This window comes from Equus przewalskii, chromosome 2 (genome assembly GCF_037783145.1).
Source record: "Equus przewalskii isolate Varuska chromosome 2, EquPr2, whole genome shotgun sequence".
Taxonomy (NCBI): Eukaryota; Metazoa; Chordata; class Mammalia; order Perissodactyla; family Equidae; genus Equus; species Equus przewalskii.
This window is the reverse complement of record NC_091832.1, coordinates 35,410,647-35,436,610: the sequence shown is the minus strand read 5'-3', so window position 1 is coordinate 35,436,610 and position 25,964 is coordinate 35,410,647. Positions and strand designations below refer to the sequence as shown.

At 55.8% G+C, this 25,964-nt stretch overlaps 1 protein-coding gene across 10 annotated transcripts in view; it reads left to right on the top strand.

The window, feature by feature from the left end:
- IGSF21 (immunoglobin superfamily member 21) overlaps positions 1-25,964 on the top strand; it is a 242,232-nt gene that overhangs the window by 192,504 nt on the left and 23,764 nt on the right. For all 10 annotated transcript variants that reach the window (XM_070600964.1, XM_070600972.1, XM_070600989.1 and 7 more), the window contains exon 4: positions 7,942-8,060. In XM_070600964.1, coding sequence (XP_070457065.1) covers positions 7,942-8,060 — 119 coding nt within the window. The remainder of the gene's footprint in view (positions 1-7,941; positions 8,061-25,964) is intronic.

Below are 25,964 nucleotides of genomic sequence, written 5' to 3'. Positions count from 1 at the left end.
GGGCAGGGAGACGTGGCAAAAATGAAGACTCAAGTGGAGAGTTCCAGTTGGAGCAGAGGCAAGGGAGCAGAGGGAAGGAAATGACCGACTGTGTGTCGCCTGCCTCGCGACCTCCCCTCACCTGAGAGAGGATTAGAAGAAAAGAGGGTCCGAGGCACCCCCACAAAGGTCATGCAGGCTTTTCTCAGAGAGAAATCCCAGAGCCCCCAGCCCGTCCCTGAGCCAGGTGATCCATATTCACACACAATTCCTGCAGGAATTCCTGCAAATGGAGAGCGGCACTTCAGAAAGTAGGCATAGGGTGGGGTGGGGGTAAAGTGGAGGGAGATGCTTCTAAAGGAGGGCACCCGGACAGGGGCGGGGAAAAGACAAAAGTCACAAAAAGCCAAGGGGTCCTCCTGCCATCACTGCAGAAAACAGCTGGAGAGTTAAACATACGTCCCCCCGCTGAGCCACGCCTGGGTGTTTACCCGAGAGAGATGACAGCACGTGTCCCCACAGAACCTTGTACACACATGTCCGTCGGGGCTTTCGCTGTAATAGCCCCAACTGAGAGCAGCCCAGGCGTCCACCGACAGGTGAGTGGATGGCCCAGGGGTCTCTCCACCTGGTGGGATGCTGCTTGGCCGTAGAAAGGAAGGAACTCTTGATAAAGCAACTGCAGGAACGAATCTGAAAATAGTGACGAGTGCGCGCAACCAAACCCAAAATGGCGCACACCGCGTGGTTCAGCTTACACGAAAGCCTGGGAAACATGATGTACGGCGACAGACAGCAGATCCGCAGCCGCCTGCGGTTGGGCGGGATTACACAAGGGCTTGAGGAAGCTTCTGGGGTGATAGATATGTTCATTATGGTGATTGTGTGATGGTTTCAATGACAATACGACAGTGTGTCACACGTCAAAACCCATCAAATGTGTAAACTTTCTGCGCGGTTGTTTGTCAATTACATGTCAATAAAGCTATAAGCAAAATTTATTTTAAAAAGGCAAGGACCCCAGGAGACATATAGCATAGGGACGAGCTAACTTAACCCCGCTCTACCCCTAAGACCGGCGGAGTGAAGCTGATGATGAAGAGCTTGATCCCGGGCAACTTAAGTGACGTCCACCCGCCTTGTTCTAAGAAGGACGGAGGCATAGGTGCGGGCTCGATGGAAAAGATGGCCTCATCGTGTTGCTGTCTAGAAGTATTGCTCTGTTGTCCTCACTGCTACAGACCAGGCATTGCAAACGGTGCCTGGTACGTGATAGGCACTTAATAATTTGTATAAAAATTTAATCAATTAGCAGTGTATGGGGAAGAATCTGATGAGCGCCTGCAGCCCACCAGGCTCTGTTCGAAGTGCGTTTGCCTGCGTTCATTAATTTAGGCTTTAGTTCTCTGCAAAAGACATCTGACTCCCCCACAACAAAGAGGAGTAAGGCAAAGACCCCCTCCCTGTTTCCTCCCGGCCCTGCCCTCCGCCCCCATGTCCACGACCTCGGTTCCGTGAGAATCTAGGACTCTTCCCCGTGGAAAGACACAGCCAGGAAGGGAGAGGCAAAAAGAGGCGGTGAGGTGGCGTCAGGTGTGGAGAATGTGGACGCAACCTGCTCAGCAAACTCCCGTCCTCAGAATTAAGGGGCCCCCTGGAAGCCGGAAGAAGAGAATTTAGGAAATAAAAGGCCGCCCTGTTTCTGGCAGCAGTGAGGAAGCAGATGGCTCTCATTACCTGGAGAGGCGGCAGAGAGGCTCGGAATAGAAACGCGCTCAAGAGCAGTGGCAGTGGATTTGGGTACCAGAGAGCTCAAATCAGTGTGCCGACGAAGGAGGATCCGAGGAAGCCGGGCGGGGAGGGGTGCACGGGAGGGGTCCAACGATGATTCTGGGGCTCTGGCATCCGCCGGGCTTGGTTTTAAATCATGACACCCACCGACCTCCTCTGTGACCTCAGGCATGTCACATCTTCTCTGGGTGCCTCAGTTTCCTCATCTGTACAATGGGGATAATAGCATTATTATTGCGATACGGTACATATTAGACCATGTTTTCTATGCTGCTTTATAATAGGGTGGGGTCAAGGATTCAGTGAGATAGGGTAAAGTGCTTAGCAGAAGGCCTCTCACTGTAAATCTCTGTAAATCTCAGCATCCCCACAAAGGCTGTAATCCCACAAGGCGGGTGTTAGAACACCCGTTTATCAGATGGAGAAACCAAAGCTCAGAGAAGCCCAAGGACCTTGTCCAACCTTACACAGCTAGTCAGGTGCAGAGCCCAGACCAGAGCCCGAGGTGCCCAACCCCCGCCCAGGCTGCTTCCACTGCCCTCATTCATACAGTGGATATTCTCTGAACACCTGCCATGTGGCCAGGCTCATCTTCAGGGAGCGCCTATGCTTCTCTGGGAGGGAAGAGAGTTGGTGACAATGTAGCAGGATATGGACGGGTAGGCGCTCCCAGACAGGTGCAGTCCTGAGGAAGCAGCAGGGAACTTGGCATAGGTGGCGGGCAATCAGGGCAGCCTTCCTGGCAGAGGCGGCATCTGAATGTAGAGACTGTGGACTGCTCTATGTATCTGGTGATTCTAGTTCATTGGGCTCTCACACTGCGCCAGCTCTGAGCCAAGCCCTCGCATTATCCCGTGTAACAGGTGGGGAAAGTGAGACGCAGCTGCTGGGCTTTGAAAGATGGCTAGAGGCTTAAGAAAGGAAGAGCGCTCCAGGCAGAAGTAACAGCCTGGGCAAAAGCACGGAGCCAGGAACCAAATCCTTGGTTTCTCTGTATCCACCCCCCACCCCCCGACCTCCGCCCGCCCCAGGCTCAGCACAGGGCATGGCACACAGTAGGCCTAAATACTTGTGATGGATGTGGACAGCCCACAGTCCTGGCCCAGGGCCTGGCAGAAGCCCCAGTGACCGGCCCTGGCATGGCCTCACCTGAGCCACGGGGGCCATGGGGGCAACCAGAGGGGTCCCTGCTATTTCTGTGCCCAGCTTTTCAAAAACAAGATTACTCGCCCATCAGAGCCACTGTCAGGGTCGGTAAACTCCAGCCGCCACACTGCGTCCACGAATCTCACCAGAACCTCTGCAGTTATTAATAGTTTATTGATCGCAGCCATTGCTGATGAGAGGCAGTCTCCAGGGCCCGCCCCCTCGGGGCCCCACTGCGGAAGGCCTTCCGTCCAGCACTCAGGGCAGTGCCCCTCAAGTCTGGAAAGGGGCCTTGGCTGCTGCCTCCACTTGAGAAGCTCAGCTGTGGCGCTGGGAGGAGGATCGGTCCAGATCAAGTCTGTGATCTGGAAGCTGCAGGTGGGAATGAGAACCTGCCTTGGGTGGGCAGGGGCTGCGCCTGGTTTCCAGCACAGAGGGAGGCAAGGTTCCCTATGCTCACACCACAGCGTCCTGGCAGGTCTCACCCTCCACTCATTTGACAAATAGTGATTGAGTCCCCAGCTCGATGGCAGGCACCGCCCAAGGCCCCGGGGGCACTGGTAAACCAGACAGCTGCAGACCCCGCCTTCCTAGAGCTCACAGTGTATGGGGGGAGAGGACATTCCAGAGTCACAAACGCAAGCCCTTAAATTACAATTTAGGCAGGTACCACTCAGGACAGCTGTGAGCAGACCTGCTGCGTCATTAGCTGTTGCTGCAGAAGGAGCTGTCTCAAACCTGGTGGCTTAAAGTGACAATCACGCACTATTGCTCACGAGTCCAGGGGTGGCTGGGCTCGCTCCTGAGTGTGGCCTCGGCTGGAACAGCTGGGCCCACCGGGGCCTCTCTCTACGTGCTCTCATCCTTCTCAGAGGCTCGTTCTCAGGGCAGAGGCAGCAGAGGGAGAGAGTTCTTTAGAAACTTTGGAATTTGCACACCGTCACTTCCACCGCATATTACTGGTCAAAGCAGGTCACAGGCCAAGAGTGAGGAGCCTGACTCCACCCCTGGATGGGAGGGGCTGTGAAGGCTCCGGAGGCACGGACACCAGGAGGCTGTTAATCCGGGCCTCAGTGGGAGCCACCAGCCACACCCACCGAGTCCAGCTTGTCACTGAGAACGCGACTGTTCCTTTGTGACTTAAAGGGTGTAACCAGGGGAAGAAAATGCAATATTCTCAGGAGAAGAGAATGTTACAAGCAAAAGTGCTGAATCAAGAAAGGAACTTGGTTAAATGTACCCATGAGTGTCGCCTATGAGGGATCCCGGGTGGGATTCTGGAACAGAAAAAGGACATTAGTGGAAAAACTGGTGACATAATAGTGATGTGTCAATATTGGTTTCTTCTTCTGACAACTGAACCCCGGTCATGTGAGTGTTAACAGTGGGGGACGTTGGGTGAGGGCTATGGGAATTCCCTATTCTCTGTGCACCTTTTCTGTAAATCTAAAACAATTCCAAAATTAAAAAAATTCCTTTAAGAAAAGGAATTTGGGGACCGGCCCTGTGGCATAGTGGTTAAGTTTGCATGCTCTGCCCCAGCAGCCTGGGGTTTGCGGGTTTAGATCCCGGGCAGGGACTTATACACTGCTCATCAAGCTGTACTGTGGCGGTGTCCCACACACAAAATAGAAGATTGGCACAGATGTTAGCCCACGGCCAATCTTACTCACCAAAAAACACAAAAAAGGAACTTGGCACACAGGAAGAATGAAAGGAACTCCATCATAGCTGGAGGAAGGGGCAGGCTGAGATGTGGCAGGAAGCAACCCTACTGGGCCCTGTTGGCCAAGATGAGGATTCTGGTCTTTGACTTAAGAGCAGAGAGAAGCTTTAGACGGGCTTTATGTAGGGAAGTACCATTAGCCATTTGAGTTTGAAAAGGTCTGGGTTCTACCCTGCAGAACGGATCAGGAGGGAGATGGGCAGGGGCAGAAAAACCACTGGACTCTCCGCCTCCATCTTCCAGGTGAGCAAAGGTGGAGGCCGTGGAGACGGAGGGAAGTACGCAGTTCGGGATATATTTACGACTCAGTCACTGACTGTATTTGGAGAGTATGGAAATGGGAGACATCAAGGATGGTGACCAGGAGGGTGATTGGACCAATGGTGAAGGGCAGGACTGTCTGGGGAGAGGGGGGACCCAGCAGGAGGACATCTGAGGCTGGAGATAAAGTCCTGAGTGGGAAGCTGGCTTCTTCGTAAAGCACCAATCCAGGTGTGCCCAAGCTGTCTTCTGTACCACCTGTGTTGTGTCACCTGCAGGTGTCACCTGAACATATTGCTTATGTTACTGTCACCTGAGCATGTCATCAGGGTAGCAATTGCCTAAACATGTCACCTGTGTCGCTATCACATAAACACATCTTCTGCGTGCATCACCTGTGTAGCAATTACCTGTACGTTTCCACCTGTGTCAGCCATTATTATCTGATTACATCACCTGGGCAGCTGCCGGCTACTCAGGTCCCCTGAGCCTGTTTCTTTATGGAGCTGTCACCTGAACGTGTCACCTGCACACCTGTCACCGACGCAAGTCACTTAAGCAGGTCGCCTCTATAACTGACACGTATGAGTGCCACCTAAACATGTCACTCCAGGTTCTGTCACTCAGCAACAGTGCCCGGTGGAGAGGCTATTTTTCAGTCTAGCTGCGTTACAAAGGAAGTAGTTGCCAGAGGAGACGGTTCCTGCGGTTTCCACTGTCGCCGCTCCCTCTGAGACCGGGGTGGGGAGGGAGGCAGCCTCGTCCCCACGAAGTCTCCTGATGAAAAGCTCCCTGTTCCTCAAGTCCTTGTGTGACAGTCGGCAGACCAGATGTCAACCTCTGTGTGTTCTATGCAAATGAAGGTGTTTGTTTGTGCTAATGAGGGCTGGGTTGTGGGAGGGGGGAGCCTTAGATGGGCTGGCTCCGGAGACGACAGCCCCACAGCAGTGGAAAGAGAAGCTGAGAGCCCATGTGTGTGGGGGGCGAGGGGAGAGAGTGGGGGACAGTGAGTCATAAGGAAAAAGGAGCTTGAAGACAAAGATGGGGGGACAGCTGAGACGAGAGAGGAAAGGAGTGAATCTGAGGTTAGATTGCTCAGCAGAAACAGATGGGAGAGAGAGGCTCAGCTGAGCAGAGTGGAAATGTGTCCCCAAGGGGGTGGGAAGGAAGAACTGGATTAAAGGAAACCCCCCCTCTCGGGGTGGCAGGGCTGGGACGCACACCCAGAGCCTGTGCCCCAACCACCGCCCTCTCTTCCTCCCATCGGGGTCTCTCTGATAGGACTGTTGGGCAGGGAGGGCACCATGCCTGGCATTCACTACGAGTTCCGAGAATTTGAACCTCTTCCCCAGGTTTTCTGCTGTGGCATGAGAACCTCTAAGACCCAAACACGGAGACCCCACTTCCTCCAAGCTGCGGCCAGAATAGGCTCCCTTTGGCCTCGTGGTCAGGCCCAGAGAAGGTGGGAACTTGCTGGAGGACGCACAGGTTTCCTTGACGCAGCATCAGTGCAGCCTCCGTAACTCCAGGTTGAGGCTCTTCCCTTTCAGCGTCCAGATACCCCTGCCAGGCGCCCCCTCGCCCGCAGGGCTTCACAGGGCAAAGGAGCAAGAGCTGATAGTCGCTCGTCCTTGCTGACAGCGGCCTTGCCGTGACATCCTCACCTTTAGTCCTTGCTGCAGTCCTGTGAGGCTTCAGCCCCGTATTTCAGATGAGAAGATGGAGGCTCAGAGAGAGACGGCCTGACTGGCACAAGGTCACCTAGCGCACTGTTGGCGGGGCAGGATTCGCACTCGGCTCTCCCCGACCCCGTATCAGGGCTCCTTTAGTACGGGAGGCAGGAAAGAGCTGCCCGGTGGGCGTTTTCCATAGAGAGAGAGAACAAAGCACCGACTCACTGTCAGCATGGCCTGACCCTGTGGAAGGATCTAACATGGGGATCATCAAACTACAGCCTGCGGAGCAAATCCAGCCTGTTTTTTAGCAGCCTGTAAACTAAGAATGTTTTTCAGACTTTTAAGTGGTTGAGAAAAAAAAAAAAACAGAAGAAGAAGAAGAAGAAGATGTCATGGCATATGAAAATATATGAAATTCAACTTTCAATGATTATAAATGAAGTTTCATTGGAACACGGCCACACTGATTTGCTCACGCACTGTCTGTGGCTGCTTTTGTGTCACAAGGACAGAGTTGAGTGGTTGTGACGGAGATGTAAGAGCAACAAACTTTAAAATATTTACTCTCTGGCCTTTTAGAGGAAACATCCAGAAAGTTTGGGGGCGTCTCTCCCATCCTCATGGGTCGCCTCCTCCGAGAGGCCCTCCTGACTACCTTGGCAGAACCAGCTGTTCCTCACTCTGTGCTCGGGTCAGCTCACCCTTTTCCTGGTGATTTACGTGCTGGTTAGCTTCTCTGCCTCCTTGTCCAATGGGAGGGGCTCCTTGGAGACAGGAATTTCACTGTGTTCCTTCTCAAGTCCCCAGGGCTGGGCGTAGAGTGACAGAAGGCTGTGTGGAAAGGGGAATTCTAGTTCCCATCCTGGTTCTTATTAGCCATATTGCAGGAGGTAGTTACATCCGCCTCTGGAGCCTCAGTCTCCAGGTTTCTGAAATGGGAGTCACGATCCTCTCCTACGTGGAGGGCGGCCCAGAGGAGTGAGTGGGGTGATGCCTGGGGTACCGGTTTTGAGCCTGCCCATCCTCCAGGTGCCTCTTAATCCCGTCATCCTCAGGGCCCCCTGAGCGTGGACACCACCACCATTCCCAGTTCATCGAAGCAGCAAGGAGCACAGATTTAACTCCAGCTGAATACACAGCCCACACCTTCACCTTCTGAAGCGCCAAGCACAGGGCCTGGCAGACAGTCGGTGTTCCGTAAATGTTGCTTCTCCTCCCAGCACAGCACATGGGCCTGTGGTCAGTCAAGGGACGTTTGTTGAGCGAAGGCTGAGCGGGGGGGCTTTGGGGCTGGTTTTCTGAAAGCTGTGCCTTGTGGTCCCGGAGGACGGGCCCTCACCCTGCTCCTCTGCCTCCCCGCAGGTTGCCCGAGGTCCGCGTCTCGGACAACGGTCCCTACGAGTGCCACGTGGGCATCTACGACCGCGCCACGAGGGAGAAGGTGGTCCTGGCCTCAGGCAACATCTTCCTCAACGTCATGGGTGAGTGCAGGGCCCTGGCCCCGGCGTTGCAGTGAGGAGCCGTGTGTGTGCATGCGTGCATGGGTGCACGCTGTACAGAGGGGCTGTCCGGGGAAGCACCTGCCGAAAGCCTGTTGTGCTGGCAGCGGACGCCCTTCTTTCCCACCCTTGCTCTCGAGGGGCAGGAGGCCGGCCATGCCAACATGTGACCAATGTGTGACCGGTGTGTCCTTGCCGCCCAAGGATTTGCTCTTAGGAGCTCTTCTCCACCCAGCACTGATGCTCTGCCCTCCTGAAGGTGGGGCCGTGCCTCATCCCCGGATGCTGGTGGCCGGGGCATTTGGAGGGGCCCCGACACGTTGTTTGGGACAAATGAGGACCTGAAGGAACGCTGAGAGCTTCCTGAGGGCCTGCTGTCACAGTCCCTGGGCCTCAGTTTCCACTTCTGTAAGATGGGCGTGGGATGCAGGCCCGGTGGGTCCTTCATGGACCACCCAGCTCCAGGCTCTGTGGCCTGGTGGGGACATGGGGCGGGAGGTCCTGGGCCCTGTGGGAGCAGCGGTGTGGGCACCTTCCGCAGGCTGAAGCCAAGAGCCACGTTCGTGGAAATACCCGTGGGGAAAGTGCAGTGGGGGTGGGCGCTCCCCTGGGGGAAGGACAGCCCTGGAGCCTACCTGGGGGGCCTGAGATGCATCTCGGGGGGAGGCACACCTGCTGCAGAGGGAATGATTCTGACCGGGCCACGTGTGCCCTCCCTGGACCTCCCAGGCCTTTTCCACAACACTGAAGCAGTGGGTGACGAGTCAGGAAGTGCGCTGGGCTGAGTGTCGCGGCTCCCAGGTTCCGACCCCGGGTCTGTGCCTCCATTTCTAAGTCTGCAAAATGGAGGTAATGATGCTGATATCCGTCTCTGGCTGGCTGCGTCTCCCAGCCCAGCCTCGTTTCCCCCATTTGTAAAAAGAAGGCCCTTGCTCCGCGCGATCTGGGAAGCCCCGGCCAGCACTGAGTTCCTGCCAGGTGCGCTCTTGCATTCTGCTGTCAGAATTCCGGGGCTTGGGTCAACTCTGGGCCCCATGTTCTCTGATTTTCTCACCAAATGAGATTGACCGGGGAACTAAAGTCTCCCATCCTCGGCAATCAATGAAAGCAGAAAGGCCGCGTCCAAAGCCATGGCTTCTGGGGAAATTGAAGACCTCCAAAGACCAGACCCCCAGAGGGACATTGATTCCCGCAGGGGCAGCACGCGGCATGTTCTGCTTCCTGGGGGACGGGCCACGCAGGGGGTGGCGGTCCCTGGAAGCGCCCCCCTTGCAGTCACGCCCTCCCTGAGCGGCTCCTGCAATACACGGACAAGCAGCATTCCCAGTGCCCGGCCCCGGGCCCCTCACACCAGGGGACCCAGCGAAGAACAAAACTCAGTTTGTACCCTCAGGGGCTCCCAGTCTGATGAGGGACATGTACGCATTCATTTATTCAACAGGTGCTTATGGCGCACCTACTATGTGCACGTAGGTGCCACCTATGCCAGGTGATGGCCACACACCTTCCATAGGACGTTTTTGTCCTTGGGGAGTTTGCACCCAGTGCATGGAACAAGCGTAAAACACACACGGGGTGAATAAGTGAGATGAGTGCATAGTGATAAATACAGGGAAACAAATCAAGCAGGGTAATGAGATTAAGAGTGACGGAGGTGGGGTGGCAGCTAGTTTAGGGAGAGGACTCAGGGAGGGCCCCTCGGAGGCTGCCGGGCTGAGCGCTGTCCTTGTTATGTCCTTTAGTCCTCACAGTCAACCCAAGAGCAGGTACCAGTACTGCTGTCCCCATTTTGCAGGAGCAGATATGGAAGCACAGAGAAAGCAAGCAACTTGCCTAAGGTCACACAGTCGGGATCACAAAATCTTCCTATGATATCAGGCAGCTCAGTCTTGGGGCCAGAACCCAGGCGTCTTAACTCCCTGATCAGCTCTGTTGTACTGCTGGAGGCAGTGTAGACACTCCAGCTGAGGCTTCGTTCTATTGTGCCTGTGAGCAAGGACGTGGTCCTCAAAAGCCACCTCCTCCATGAGGCCCACGATCCTCATTAAATCACCAAAGGTCCCTGAGCATGTTACTCTCCCTCTGTGGCCTCAGTTTCCTCGTTCATACAATGAGGAGGTGTCACCAGATAATCCTTAGTTTTCTCCCAGCTCTGACATTTGTGAGTCTGTTACCTCACCTGCTAGGCAAGGAAACTGAGGCACAGAGAGGTCTCATGGGAGCCGCCTGGGTTGCATAGCCGGCCCGTGGTCCCAGCTGAGCATGGCGGCGTACTTCTGGCAGGCACGGCTCCTCTCTGCCCGTGGCACGGCCAGCCGAGACCTCTCTCCTTCTGTCTCACCGTCTGGGGAGCGGAGGTTTGTGAGCCCCTGGGCTCCTCCCGATGGAAAGAGGCAGGCACTGGGGGATGGGCTGACAGCTGATTGATCCCAGTCAGTGGGCAGGAGGCTGAGGCTGCCAGGAGGGACCAGGGAGGGGCAGGGCCAGGGCCAAGAGTGTAACCCCCGCCCTCCTCCCGGGGCCCCAGACACAGGACGGCTCTGACTTGTGGAAATTCAGCCCATCCCTGGGCAGAGTTCTCACTGAAACAGCACCCACCCATCTCAGTCAGTCCTCTGACTGACCCTGCTGCTCAGAGGTCGTTGTATTTGCCATTGGTGTCCTCAGCCCTGCTGTCCCCTGATGGGGCCAGTGCGCGCGTGCTCACTAAGCTGATGCCGCAGCTACTGTCCCTCCCTGGCCTGTGCCCGACAGTGCGTGAGCTTCTGGCCTCACGCACATTATCCTATGGAATCCTGGCGACAGCCCTGTGAGCTGGGAGATGTTATAATCCCCACTATACCAGGAGACCGAGGCTCAGGGAGGAGAAGTGACTTGTCTGGGGTCATAACAGCCATCTGAGGCCAAAGTCTGTGGTCTAAACCAGCGGTTCTCAAACCTGAGCTGCATCAGAATCCCCCGGAGGGCCGGTGAAGGTGCAGACTGCTGGGCCCACCTCCGCAGCTCCTGACCCAGCAGATCTGGGCCAGGCCTGGGCATCTGCATTGCTCCCAAGTTCCCAGTGATGCTGGTGCTGCAGGCGCCGGGACCACCCTTCGAGGACACTAGTCTAAACCTCTGAGTATTCAAAAAATGCTCATTCTGTATATACCTATATCGATTCATCTATGTATCTACATCTGCGTCTAGACTCTTGTCCATGTGCAAATGTATGCTCCTTCCTCCTTCCAATACCCACCTCCCCCTACCCCAGACCCAGGAGAATGCCCCCCTTCTTCAGCATACAAATTAAGGCCAGACACGGTTAGGTGCGAATCCCAGATCCATCACGGTGTCCGTAGGCCGCCCTGGGCCTCAGTTTCCCCATCTGTAAAACAGGGATAAGGAGACCTACTTCCTGGGGTGGCTGTGAAGTTTAAATTAGATAAATTTTGCTCAAGACCGAGCCCAGCATGAGGCAGCCAAAAGGTTCAGGAGGTCAGACTCTGTTGTCTTTATTCCCTGTCCCCAGCTGCCCGCCCTTGGGCACAGCTGTGGCGGCCTCTTTCTTGCCTCTGGTTTCAGCCCCGGCAGGGAGAAGCCACGTCCATGATTCGTGACTCTGAGGAGCTTTAAGCCAGTCTGAGCAATGAGTGTCACAGCTTCACGCGCCGAATCCGTGGAAGGGGGCCCAGTTCTGCCCCGTTCCTGGAGCGGTGAGGCCCCCGGCCTCTGCCTTCCTGCCCTCCTGGCCTCCACCCTGAGCGTCAGCCTGTCCTGGCCCCACATGCCCCAGGGGAGGAGCCAGGATATGTCCCAACTTTGCTATGCCTCACGCTTAGCCGGTTTGTGCCGGTTCCAATGTGCCTCCCATTGAACATGTCACCTGATCCTCGCCACAGCCGTTGGGGCCAGGATTACTATTATTCCTAATTCACAGATGAAGAGAGGACGCTCCAAGAAGGGAAAAGATTTGCTCTGGGACCCCTGGGAGTGTGGCTGGCCCTGTCCCAGAGCAACACGGCTTCTGGGCTCACCACGGTCGGGAATGGTGGGGAGGGCTGCGAGAGACAGCGGGCTGAGTGCCAGGAAGCTTCTGGCTCTCTCCCACAGTCCAGCGGCCGCAGCAGCCCGAGCGGCAGGCACGATGCTGTGCCCATAGCGTAGGCCCAGGCTCCGAGAAGGAAGCGACCCGGCCAGGGTGGGGTGGATTAAACGAGATGATCGGTAGAACAGAACGCTCTGAGCCCAGGGTCTGGCTCATTCCGAGTTCTCAATAAAGGGTTTCTCTTACGACAAACAGTAATCACGTCAGTCAAACATCAGGCACAAGCAGAAAGGCTTAAAAATGGTCTTACTCCCTTCCCACCTCCATGACCATCTCCTTTAAATATGTTTCAAGGCAAGTTTCAAAAATGGCAATCTCCTCACTGTTTTGGCCTCTCTGTGACACTGCGTAGACCCCTTCTCATGATGCACACACAGGCAAGGACCCACCCTCGGAGCCAGTGGACCCTAAGGACTGTGACAGCCAACGGTGGGGCAAGACAGCCCCGTCCCCAATTTGGGGGTCAAAGGGAAGCTTCCCAGGACAGTGGGAGGGGGGAGCCGAGGCGCTGGGTACAGCCCAGGGCCCCTGTGTCAAAAGCACGGAGCAGTTCTGCGGGAGCCGGCCCCGGTCTGCCAGCACCGCGCCTGCATCCAGCGCATTCTAACGCGCTGTTGCCAGAGCCCTCCGGGTGGAGATCAAAATTCGAGAGCGGCTGTAATTTCACGCCTATAACGTCCCCGCAATGTGGTGGGGAAAGGCATTCCGGAGCCCCGTGGGTGACACCAAGGGTTCATGCCGCACAGTCATTAAAATGTTTTTATCCGAGCTGCAGATAAATTGTAAGCCAATTTGAAAGCCGCGTGCCGGGCCCGGGAAGGCATTATCCACAGTCACGGAAGGACAGCAGGGTCTCATCTTGGGGGGGCAGGTTATGTGGAGGAGCGTGTTAAGTGTGCCATGTTACAATCAATTAAATGTTGTGAGGCACAGACACCCCGGCCCCCGCCAAAGCCAAAGACGCTGGTCTTCAGGTTCCACCAGAAGACGGGGAGGCAGGTTTCTCTGCCACCCTCACCACACAGCACTGCCACCCAGGGGCCCCGTCGGCCCGTAGCTAATAATCAAGGCCACTTTCCATCACGCACGGTGCTGAGTGTTCCGCCTACGGTCAATCGTGTGGCCCTCGCGAGAGCTCTTGGAGCCAGGCGTTGTCATCCCCATTTCACAGGTGAGGGGACAGAGGCTCTGAGGGTTTAAGGGGCTCCCGACACAAGGGAGAGAGCTGGGGGTCCCGCCTGCCTGGAGCTGGTGCTCCTAACGGCAACTCTGAACTCCCAAGGGAATGGTCTCTACCTCTGACACAGAGCCTGTTAGCAACACAAATGTCAAGCAAGCCTGGGGGCTGGGGTGCCAAATGGAGAGAGTGGGGACCCCGGTAAGATGGAGGCCGAGCCTGGAGCACTTGGACTCAAGCACTCAGACGGTCGGGGGGCTGTCAGGGTGTGGGAGGAAGAGCACATCCCTGCCCCCGACTTCTCCTTTCCTGTGCCCCAGGCCCCATGGGGAGGTTCTCCCATCCACTACTACCCAGGGCCCCCTCACTGCTCACTCCCCATGGAAGGAGCACTGGACTTGGAGTCCAGCAGATCTGGGTCCAAATCCAGGTCAGTGTCCACTTGTGGGGACATGGACAGTCCAGTGTTGACCTTCCTTTCTAGTAAAAACAGTATCAGAATGGCTTTTTTGTTCAAATATATTTGAAGGTGACTTGAATGTCCACTCACACAAGCATTCTAACTCTCGTTCATTCATTCTTCATTCGTTCATTACCTAACAAATATTTGCTGAGCACCCAGAACGTTCCAGGCGCTGTCATATGCATGGGACTTAGCTTCAGCAACAAGACAGACAGAGTTCCCCGTCCTTATGGACCCACAGTGTGGGCAGGGAGGCAGACACAAACAGCAGACAGCTGGAGCCTGGGGTATATCCCAGGGTGTTTGAGCAAAGCAGATGCAGCCACAACAGAGGGACAGGGGCTGTTTTAAACAGGGTGGTCACTAAGGCTTCTCCGAGAAGTTGACACTTGAACAAGTGAGGCCTGAGCCATGGGGACCTCACGCCTTCATGCAACTGATTCGATGACGACTCATTCAGCATCTCCCCGTGCCAAGCACAGTTCCAGTGCTGAGGACGCAATGGAGAACAAGGCAAAGTCTTTGCCACGTGGAACCTTTTTTCCATCAAGGGAGACAGCTCGTGGTACAGATGCAGAAACCGAGGCTTGATAACCATGTGAAGTCCCCAGGGGTGCCCATAACAAGTGATCAGAACTGTTCCCGGCCACATGGATCACCCTTCACCGAGCATTTACTAATACGCCAGGCACTGTGCTAGGCTCTTTGTAAATTAACGCGTTGAACAATCACAAACTCTGTAAGGTGGGTACCATTTCCCCTTCGACAGGTGAAGAAACTGAGGTCATTTTCCCAGGCCACCCCACCAGCTGGTGGCAGAGCGGGGATGAATGCAGCCTCTAAACCCTGCCACTCTGCTCTTCTAGAAGTCACAAGGTATTGATCGGCATTAATAAAATGTTCTATCTTGGGATTCCTATCTCTGTTCTGAGGCTTCCAAGTGAGGTTGGCAGATGAAGGTAGAATTTTGGAACCTGAGGCCACAATGGCACCAAACCACACCTTATGCTTTCCAAACCTGGGACCAGGGGACACAACTCCCACCCCAGGGCGCAGCTGTATATGGACTTTGCATAGCCCGTCTCTTTTTTTTTCAGTATGGTTTCCTGTATTTTTATCAGATGCATTTGGTGCTTTTTTCGCCTTATTTTTTTTAAAAATGGTTTTATTGAAATATAATTCACATAACAAAATTCACTCATTTAAAGTGTACAATTCAATGGTTTTTAGCGTATTCACAGTTGTGCAACCAATTTTAGAACGTTTTCATTACCCTCAAAAGAGACCCTGTCCCCATCAGCAATTACTCCCCGACCACATCCCTCCCCCCAGTCTTAGGCAACCACTAATACACCTTCCATCTCAGTGGATTTGCCTGGACATTTCGTGCAAATCGGATTATACGATATGTGATATTTTGTGACTTCTTTCACCCCATAGAATGTTTTCAAGGTTCATTAACACTGGAGCATGAATCAGCGCTTTATTCCTTCTTTTGCTGAATAACATTCCACTGATATGCGACATTTTGTTTATCCATTCACCAGATGATGGACGTTTGGATTGTTTTCACTTCTTGGCTATTGTCCATAATGCTACTATGAATATTCATGTACAAGTTTTTGTGTGAAGATAGAGTTTCAGTTCTCTCGGGTATATACCCAGGAGCGGGATTGCTGGATCAAATGTTCTCTCTCTGTTTAACCTTATGAGGAACTTCCAGTCTGTTTTCCAAAGCTGCACCATTTTACGTTTCCACCGCAGCGTATGGGGGCTCCAGTTTCTCCACATCCTCACCAACACTTGTTGTTATCTGTCTTTCTGATTTTAGCCGCCCTAGTGGATGTGAAGTGGTGTCTCATCGCGGTTTAGATTTGCATTTCCCCGATGGCTCGCGATGTTGAGTGTCTTATCATGTGCTTATTGGCCATTTGGGTATCTTCTTTGGGGAAATATCTTCAGATTCTTTGCTGAGTTTGTCAGTCATTTGACAAATGGGTTATTTGTCTTTTTATCAATGAGCTGTAAGCCTTCTTTATTGCAGATAAAGGTACCTTTTCAGATATGTTATTTGCCTGTATTTTCCCTCATTTTGTGAGTTATCTTTTCACTTTCTTGATGGCGTCCTTTGAAGGACAAAAGGATTTCATTTTGATGAAGTCCAGTTTGCATATTTTTTCTCTTGTTACTCGTGTTTTGGTGTCACATCTAAGGAGCCCTTGCCTGACCCAAGGTCACAATCTACCCCCGTGTTTTTCTTCTAAGCGTTTGCGTAGTTTTAACTCTTACGTTTAGTTTATGGTCTGTTTCGAGTTAATTTTGTGCATGGCATGAGGAAGTCCACCTTCCTCCTTTGCATGTGGTTGTCCAGTTGTCCCAGCGCCACTTTTTGGACAGACTCCTCTTCCCCAATGAGTTGTCTTGGCATCCTTGTCAAGAATCAATTGACTGTAAATACGAGCGTTTATTCTGGACTCTATTCTCGTCCATCAATCGATAAGTCTCTCCTTAGGCCCTGCTGGTGCTTTCTAAAGCCAGCTGGCCCCCTCCAGTCTGGCTTCATTGCTCACCTGCTGTGTGACTTTGGGCAACGAGTTCACAGGCGTCCCCCTGTGGCCGGTTCCTCGGAGCTTTCCCATTACGAGAAACTCACCCCGGGGCTGGTGAGGGCCCCCCAGGAAAAGAGACCACGGGCACCGTGCGGGGGATGGAGGCTGAGCCCACTCCCGTGAGACCAGACCAGAAACCAGGATTTCTAGGGATCTGGAGCTCCACTTTCTAACACCAGATTCTTGACCCTGAGACTCTGGCTCTCAGCCCAGTGCTCCTCTCTGGAAAAGGAACGCATTTCCAGGACCAACAACTGGAGTGTCGAGGACATCTCCCGACTCAGGAAGGAGAAATGTCTGTGGCTTCAAGTGAGGCGGGGAGGTCTGCACGCAGGACTGAGCCAAACAGAGGAAACAACTCTGCTCTTCGAAGGGCAGCGGGCTTGGGTTTGCAGAAGCCCCTTTCAAGAAGCCTGCAGCACGCAGGACAGCTGTAGGGGGTGGGCACACCCCAGGGAGAACCAGCGCGCGGCTGGTGTAGACGGCAGGCCAGGGGGCAGGTTAGGGCAGTGGAGGGAGGCTGGTCTGAGAATCCCTGGGGGTCCCCAGGCAGGGTAGCTGGGAGGTGAGATTCAGCGCCCCAGACGCCTGCTGGGTGAAAAATGATCAGCTCATTCCGGTCCTGGAGCCTGCGTGGATGAGCCACCTGCTGGGCTCGAACTAATTACATGAACTGGCCCCAGGCGACGGCAGTGGCCACAGGCTCCAGGGAGCACAGGCTGCTGTCAGAGGAGGCGTGGTGGACGGGTTGGGATCCAGGCCAGAGCCACTGAAGAATCCCAGGGTGCTGAGGGGGAGAGGGTATGAACCCAGACCCCCAGCTCCCACCCCAGAAGCCCCCAGGGTCCTGAGGACCAGGCCTGGGCACTCTTGTTACCCCAGCAAACGTCTGGGCAGGTGCACCTCCAACCCCCTCCCCACCCCCTTCCCACCCAGTCCAGGTGAGTGACCCCAGGTGCCGGAGGTGCTCCAAGCTGGGCACAGGAGAGGAGTGGGGAGTCCCCAGGTGAAGAATTACCCCTCTGTTCAAGCCGTTGACCGGAAACAGTGTTTATTCCTCAGCGAGTCGAGGAGGGGCTAAGGCGTGGGCCTCGGCTTCAGCCGTGAGTTTCAAACCAAGTTCTGCAATTCCTGGTCGTAAAAGTGGCAAATGTTTCTCAAGCATATACTGTCCACCAGGCACAGTTTGCTGGACGCCTGTTAGTGCACGTAATTGTCAGAACAGCCCCCAAGGTGAGGTGCACTCTCCCCATCTTATAAGTTTGAAAACAGAGAGGTTACCAATCCCCCGAAGGGACAGAACTGGGATTCAAACCCCGGCAGGCTGGCTCCAGAGCCCACAGGCCCAACCATGATGCTGCACTGGCGGGTTATTTAATCTCCTCGAGCCTCAGTTTCCCTATCTGCTAATGGATGTTCCTGCAGCACCTCCCCCGCTGGGGCATGAAATATAAAGCCTGTGCTCCAGGCTCTGCCTTCTCATCCATTTGGCCCTAAGCTTTGCCCTGTAGATGTCGCTGGGATCAGGGAACGGGGTCGGAGCTGCGGGAAGTGACATCAGCCCAGCGGGAGCTCTCTCAGCCACGCGGTGACGATCCTGGCCTCCCGCCCTGGCCACTGAGGGGAGGGCAGGAGAGAACGGAGCCAGCAGCCCTGAGTCCCATCCTGCCCCCCTCCCCCACCACCTCGTCGCGCCTCTCCCTCTCCAAGCCTCAGTTTCCTCATCTGGCAACTCGGGTGGTGAAGGCTCCTACTTCACGGGGCTGTGGTGACAAGGAAATAAGATGGTGCTGATAGAAACTGCTCAGGCTGGATCTGCCGGCACGTTCTGAGAGCAGAGCGGGTGGCTAGAAGAGGAGAGACGACAGGAGCCAGCCCAGGGCTCGGGCAGGAGAGGATGGACGTGGAGGCGTTTCCAGACAGAAGCCACAGAACATGGGGACCAATGGGAAAGATGAGAACAAATGTGGAGGACACGGCAGGACCTGGCTCTGGATGGAGACAGTCCCTTAAGCAGGTACCGGTGAAACCATGTGACTTCACTCAGCAGATGGTGACCATAGAAAACGGGCCGCCGGGGTGGAGAGGCCGGGACTGCAGTCCTGAGGACCTCTGCAGGCTTCCCCTTCCCCCGCCAGCCAGAGCTTCAGAGGGGGCACTGGACGGGCAGCGGGGGGCCGGAGACAGCTGGCAGAGCTCGGCTGCTGGAGGAGGGGCCCAGTCCAGAGGACTGAGGCTGGAGTGGCCAATCTTCCAGGATGGACACAGAACGTGTTCAGAGACTGGACCCCACCGTCTTGAGTGCCTGGACCTGGCCAGGGACCTGGAGGAGGGGTGCCCACTCTGCCCGCCTGCCCGCCCCGGCCCCCAGCTGGCTGAGGTCACCCGCTGAGAGCCGGTTCGGAGATGAGCCAGACAGATGGGTCTGGGGCTCAGAGGAGCACTTTGCATAACTGGGTCATCTACCAAGGATGGATGCTTCTCAGCTTCAGCCCCAAAGGCCCGAGCCTGCTGACTGCCTCCTGGACAGGCTTCTAGAATCTTCTGTCCTTCCCTCTTTGAACACGGCCCTGCAAAGGAGTAGTACCCTGGACCGCAGCCCACTGTGTGCTCAGCAACAGGCCCGGGACCCTCCCTTGGCCCCTAGTCCTCTCTCTAGTCTACCCACTTGCAGGCAGGCTCTATGCTTCCTCAGTTACAGTGGGCAAACCACAGACTGCTCAGAGAGGTCAGGGAACTTGCCCAATGTCCCACAGCAGTGAGGGGGCTGGGATTTGAGCTCAGGTCTGCTGGGAGCCAGAGCCCCCGAAGTTCCCACTACACGAGACTGCTGGGAAGACGGAGGACAAGGCTCCTCTCAACGGGGACAGCACGGAGTATTCGGGCTGCACGTCAGCTGCTCCTCCCTGCCGTCCGCGAAGCCAGCAAGATCAGCGTCCCCATTTTACAGAAGAGAAAACTGAGTCTGCTAATGCAGGGAAGCCTCGAGCCCGCATCCCACGTTCCCTGATTGCCTCTCCCTCCGTGGGGCCCTGCGGCCCCAAGCTAGGGATGGGGACAAGGCTTCCAAAGTGCATCCACACATTGGGCGTGATTTGGGAAGCTGCGTACCTTCTCTGACCAGCGATTGCAGATGGCACAGTCAACAGCACGCAGTGTTCTGTGCATCTCGTCCCCGGGGCCGCAGAGCCGATGTCACCAGCCCTTCCCCAAGGGAAACAGACCATTTGCTCACTTACTCCTCACACTTGCAAGTCCTTGATTCAACCAGCATTTGTAAGCACCTCCTATGCACCTGCTATGGGAGAAGGACTGAGAGTCATCTAATATGGGGCAGCCAGGACATACTATAGTAGTGGTGAATTTGATGGTTACGGGGTGCCAGACATTGCTCCGAGCACTTTAAATATATTAATTCCTTTAATCCTCACAACTCTCGGAAGTAGGTATTTCTATTCTCACCATTTTAATAAATGAGGAAACTGAGGCCCAGAGAGGTTAAGTAATTTGCCCAAGGTCACACAGCAAGTGAATAGAAGATCTTGTTTTCAAACCCAGACCGTCTGGCTTAGGAGCCTCTCTACAGCCTCTCACGAGTGGCCCATCTCGCCCTCCTGAGCCGGGCTGGTGAGACCCATCTGCTCCCTGGCATTGTCCAGGCAGACGGCTGCAGCCCCCCGGGGCCCTCCCCAGCGCCCTGGCCCTTCTGTGTCTCACAGGCCGGGCCTCACCTCTCGCTCCAGGGTTGCCTTTCTTCGCTGACCGCACTGAGCTCTCGGCCTCAGCCTCCCGGACCCCCAAGGATGGGCCTGCAGGTGCTCTTAAACCTTGACGACTGCTAGGTTGGTGCGATGCTTTGTCCTTGCCGCCTCTGGGAGCTGGATTTAGTGGCTCCGGCAGAAGGTAAACTTCCCCTCCCTGGGACAGGCCCCTTCACTACGAGTGATATGTGGCCATTGAGACGGCAGTGCGTGGCCGTGATTTAAGGAGCAGGCGTGAGGCGGAGGGTACAGGTGTGAACAGAGCTGTATCGGGAGCTGGGGGAGCAGAGACAGCGGGCGGGGCAGGCAGGGAGCTGGCCCCTGGGAGAGCATCTGCTGCCCTAGTCACTCTTGGGAGGGGAAGTAACCCCACCGCCTCCTGTGCAGAAGGGGAAACTGAGACCAGGCCCGCACTCCAAGCTGGCTTGGGCTGGTAGTCAGCAGTCCATCTCTGCTGCCAGCTTGTGATATGCCCTGGACTCAGTTTCCCCATCTGTACATGAGGAGGCAGGATTCGCTCCCTGGGAGTGATAATCTTAATAACAAATAATCTTAACACTCACAATCATCTTAACAACAAGAGCCGGCACGGATGGAGCGTGCCGCACGTGCCAGGCGTTATAGTAAGTTTATGCGTGTTCTCTGCTTTAATTCCCACGACGGCTGGTGAGAGGGGGATGGTGGGTATTCCCATTTTACAGAAGAGGAAGCTGAGGCTCAGAGACGGCAAGCCACTTGCCCAAGATCACATGGCTAGTGGGTGACCAAGAGTCCCAGCCCCTCTCTCTGAACGCAGAGCCTAACCTCCAGGCTCCAGGGATGACGAGAGGGCGGTGAGACCCAGCCGCTGCCCCGAAGGAGTCCCTGAGTGATGGGCGAGACAGAGAAGGGCACAGGTCTCCAGAATTCCAGCAGAAGGAAAACAAGGATGGTAAGAGAGGACTAGGGCACAGCTGAGGGGTGTGGGAGGAGAGTCTCCTTCAGGAGGAGGCATCAGGAGGGCTGCACAGAGGAGGTGGCCTCGAGCTAGGCCTGGTGGGCTGGGGGCAGACAGCACAGGAGGCGTTTCAGACAGAAGGAGCCTGTAGGCAACGGCGTGGGAGCAGGAAAGCGTGGAAGGTCGGCAGCGCTCCGTGTGGTGTGGCAGGACCCCAGGGCACAGGGAAGGAGCAGGGAGTGCGATGGGATCATAATAACAGCAGCAATAACGACAGTGGCTCGCGTTTATTCAGCGCTTGCCGGGTGCCAGGCCAGGGTCTGAATGCTTTTACATCATGCTCACAAGAACCCTATCAAGTCAATATTATGATGATCCAGATGTCCCAGGTGTTACAGATAAGGAGACAAGCACAGAGAGGGCAAGCGACTTGCCAAGGTCACCCAGCTGACAGGTGGCAGAGCCAGGATGCGTCAGCTTGGCTCCTGAGCCCCTATAAAGCCACCTGCTGTGCCAGTCTTGGTGGGAGGTGGGGAGGTGAGGAAAAGGCCCTCTGGGAAGGCGCTTCTCTCATGCCAGGCTGCGCGGGCCCTGCTGCCCTCCGCCCATCGGGCGTGGCTATGGACAGAGAGGAAAGACGAGGCCATGCAGGCCCCTGAGGCCAGGCTGTCAGGGATGCCACAGGAGCCGGGCAGGCTGGGAACTCCCTGCCGCAGCCTGGACATTGGGAGCAGGAGCGAGGGAACTCTGGTGCCGGCCACACCCTCCCGGCTGATTCTCCCGTGGACCCCAGGCCCATCAGAGGAGAGACCGCACTCCTGAGGCTCCTCATCAGGGAGAGCTTGGGCTTTGTCTGCTGGCGAGTCCTCCTCCTCCCTAACCTTCAGCCCTCCTGCTGTAGCTTGCCTCGACCTCCCCTGCCCAGAGCCATAGAGTTTTCAAGCTGGAGAGGACTTAGGACTCGCCTAGTCCAGCCACCTCACCGGTCAGGCAGGAAGCCGAGGCCCTGGGAGAGATCCCACAGCAGGTGAGCAGCAGGCCAGCCGGGCACTCAGGTCTGTGAGCTTGGCTGAGGGCTTCGGCCGGACGCGGGTTCAAGTTCCAGCCTGGGTCCTTGCCGGCTGCGTAGCTGTGGACCGTGCCTTTGAAACCTCGGTTTCTGCCTCTGTAAAATGGAGACGATACTTCCGACTTCCTGGGTTCTGGGCAGCTCCGATGCATTAGAGCACTGAGCGTGGAACCTGCCCCAGGGTGACCGCCGGGGAGCAGAGAGGACTGTCAAATGCCCTCCCCAGCCCCCACACCGCCCTCTGTGTGCCTGGGGACCCCATGGGCCCTCAGCTCAGGGTGCAGAGGAGGACACTGACTGAGTGAATCCGCCCCCCTAGTGACCCCTGCCAGCGTCCACTCTGCAGACGCCACTGAGCTCTGCCCTGTGCTGCCCTGTGCTGGGGCCCTAGTCAGTGGAGCGAACAGTGTCCCCAGCCTGAGGAGCTCCCAGGCCAGCAGCCAGAGTGAGTAGTGTAGACCAAGGCTGCCCACTGTTCCCGGCCCAGGGATGGAGGTCACTGCTGACAAATGGGACGGCCGATGGACCCCCCGTCGGCCTGGTACGTGGACTCACCATACCATGCGTCCTGCGCAGCACTTCACAAGCAGGAGCTCGGTCCACCCTCTCAGCAGCCAGTGCGACAGGCGCTGTTGAGATCCCCATTCTACAGATGAGAGAACTGAGGCTGGAAAGGGCCTGCGAGGGACGAGGTTAGGAGGTCAGAGATGACACAGGTGGCTGAGGCCCCGGGACATGGACAGCCCGCGTGGGCTGAATCTCTGAGACCCCCTCACCCCTAAATCAAGCCCCTCCACCCTGGCCAGGAGCTGGATCTCGCTGGGGACGAAGCTCTGCCTCACCCCTTTAAAAAGACACAATCCCGTCAATGTGCCACAAAGCTGGCAGAGTTCAGTGACCACTGGAGAGCTGGGGCGATGGCACATGAGTGCTCATTGCACAGTTCTCTGAACTGTTGGATGGGTTTGACAGTTTTCCTAGTAAAATGTCGGAGAGGGAAAACGGGCAATCACCTTCCTGCCAAAGCCCCTTCTCCACTGCTCCCCGCTCCTCGTGTCTCCTGGAAATTGCTTTATGAGAAGTAAGCGGCAAGAATGATTTACTTGCCCTTTGACTCAGGAAATCAATCCCGAAATGCTGATAGGACAGGAAATACTCCGGCGGCCGCAGAGCCCCCGGGAAATCTCCCGCTGGGAGGGAGGGCTCCCAGTGGGGAGTTGTTGGGGGGGGGCGGGGGGGGGCAGGGAGCAGGGCGGGCTTTCCAAGGAGGTTGGCAGGCGCGGCCCCTGTCTGTACTTCAGTCCTCACAAGCTCCCCACATGAGACGGTGTCCTCCTTGCTCTGCGGGCGAGGCCCAGGAAGGTAGCACCTGCCTAAGGGACATGCCACCTGGGAACTGACGGATGGAGACCTCGGGGCCAGGAGCGCCAGGGCCTGGGTGGGGAAGGCCAGGAATTCAAATCCTGGCCTTTGTATTTGTATGGATCCCAATCCAGATCCAACAGGGCTCCCCCGCTGTTCTAACCCCGAGAACCCGGGGCTGGGGTACGTGGTTCTGTTGGAAGGCACAGAGGTTTCCCAGGGTAGGGAAGAGGGCGTGGGGCCCACCCAGAGTCTCCAAGCCCCAGCCCACTACTCTCTGGGGGAGGGGGAGGTTCAGAGCAGCCTGAAGTTGACCTTCAGCAGGAAGAGCTTGAGCTGGGTGCCACGGCCGCTGGCCAGGTCTTCCCCACTTGCCAGGGCCCCCTCAGGCTTCCGTGCACTTCCAGAGGCTTCTTTCTGAAAGCTACAAATATGGCACCTGGTAAAATCACCCATGTGTGTAATATATACCTCAGGGATACATTGAAAACATCCCCCAAATAGCCAGCCTTGCTGCTGTTTAAAATGGATTCATGTCACACCCCATAGATTTCATCTCTGCAGAAATGGCACTTATCGTGGGCCTGAACACATTCGCTCTATTGCCACATAAACTACAATGGCACGGAAGGGCCCAGGCGGTCGCACGGGGTAGCCACAGGCAGGCTGCAGGACCGGCTGCTTCCAGCCGGCAAATCCCAGGCACAGGGAGGGTCCACATGGGACTGGCGGCCCAGGAGGCCAATCAGAAAACTGGGGACACTGACAGGCTGCCAATCAAGGCATGAGCAGAAAGTTGCACGACTTCTGAGGGACGGGGCTTTGAGGATTTGAGGTCCTTTGATCTGATCAGTGCAGAGAGCCAGTCTCTGGAGAGTTCCACCTATGCCTGTGTGCTGAGCCCCCGAGAAGCCAGAGGTTCTCTAATCCCCCTGAGCCTTACCCTCCCATCAGCAATAATTTTCCCTACTGTTTACTGAGCACCTGCCCTGGACCAGGTACTTAGTGCACATACCACCCCCACCAAGTGGGTCTTGTTATCTCTAGAGATGTCAAACCAGTGGTTCACACGCTGAATTTGCATTAGAATCTCCCAGATGGCTTGTTAAAACCCAGCTGGCTGGACCCCACCCCAGCGCTGGGTTTCTGATCCAGCAGGTCTGGAATGAGGCTCATTTCTAATAAGCTCCCAGGTGAGGCTGATGCTGCTGGTCCGCGGAACACACTTTGAGAACCACCAGGTTAAAGGCACAGTCCACGAAACAGCACCAAGAACGCAAATCCAGATCCCACACCAAGACCTGCGGCCCGGCCTCGCCTCTACCCCTTTAAGTGCGTGTGCGAGCAGGATTTTATTTCTCCATCAGCAGTAACCGGAGTTGCATCCTGCTCTGCCCAGCCTCACCGATTGCCCGCCCCCGCTCCAGCAGCCCCTGCTCCCCCCAAGCAGGCAGCCAGAGCCTCCAGTTGGGGTTGTTAATTTTATCTTCCACCACTGCGAAAGCACAACAGCTGGCAGAGGGGGGGCGAGGCAGGTGAGCAGGGGCTGCCAGCCAGCTCCCTGCCAAGTGGAAGCAGGGGATGCATTATGCCTGCAGCCACTGAGTTTCCTCCACTCAGAAAAGCTCCTGTCCCCGGGTAGGGAGGGTCCCGGGCAGCAGCCACCCAATGACCTAGACCCCAGGTCCCCCACCCCTCGCCACTGCATCAGCACATGGCTTTCCGCCCGCTTCCTGTTGGAAGGGGCAGTGGGCTTTGCTCAGCAGCTGCCACATAAAAGGGCCGTGGCAGCCCAGACAGGCACAGACGCTGCGTTTCTCTCTCCTGTCGCTGATGGCAGCTCCGTCTGGGGCTTTTTGTCAGGTTTTCTTTTCCCCTTGGCTGCTGTTACTACTCAGTTCAATATTTAATTTTCTCATAAACCAAAGACTTGTGCTTTTTCCCTCTCTTTTTCTTGCTGGAGTCCCCCCTCCCCCTGGTGGGGTCTTCCTCCTCGGGTTTCCGCTGGGAGAGGGGGGCATGGGCTGGGCTGGAGCGGTCAGCCCTTCCAAACTGGGCAGGGATTGGAGGGCACGTCACTTGGGTCCCTCCCCTCGCTCGTTCCCTCATCCATCTGAGAAATACTGATTGAGCAAACCCTTGTGTGTCAGGCCCTTGGGGTGCTGTGATAGACAAGAGGGGTTCCTGCCCTCGTGGTGAGTGCTTCCCACTGGGAGTGTCAGAGAAGAAGTGTGCAAACCAATATATGAAAGAATCATGCATTATGATGGGCTCTATGGGGAAATAAAGTGCTGTGACAGAGAGTAAAAGGGGGACCTGGCTTAGATTGGGAGGTGCCATTTGCACCGAGACTTGAAAGATGAGCAGGACTCAGCCATGCGAAGAGCTGAGTGAAGGAGTTCAGGCCGAGGGAGCAACAGA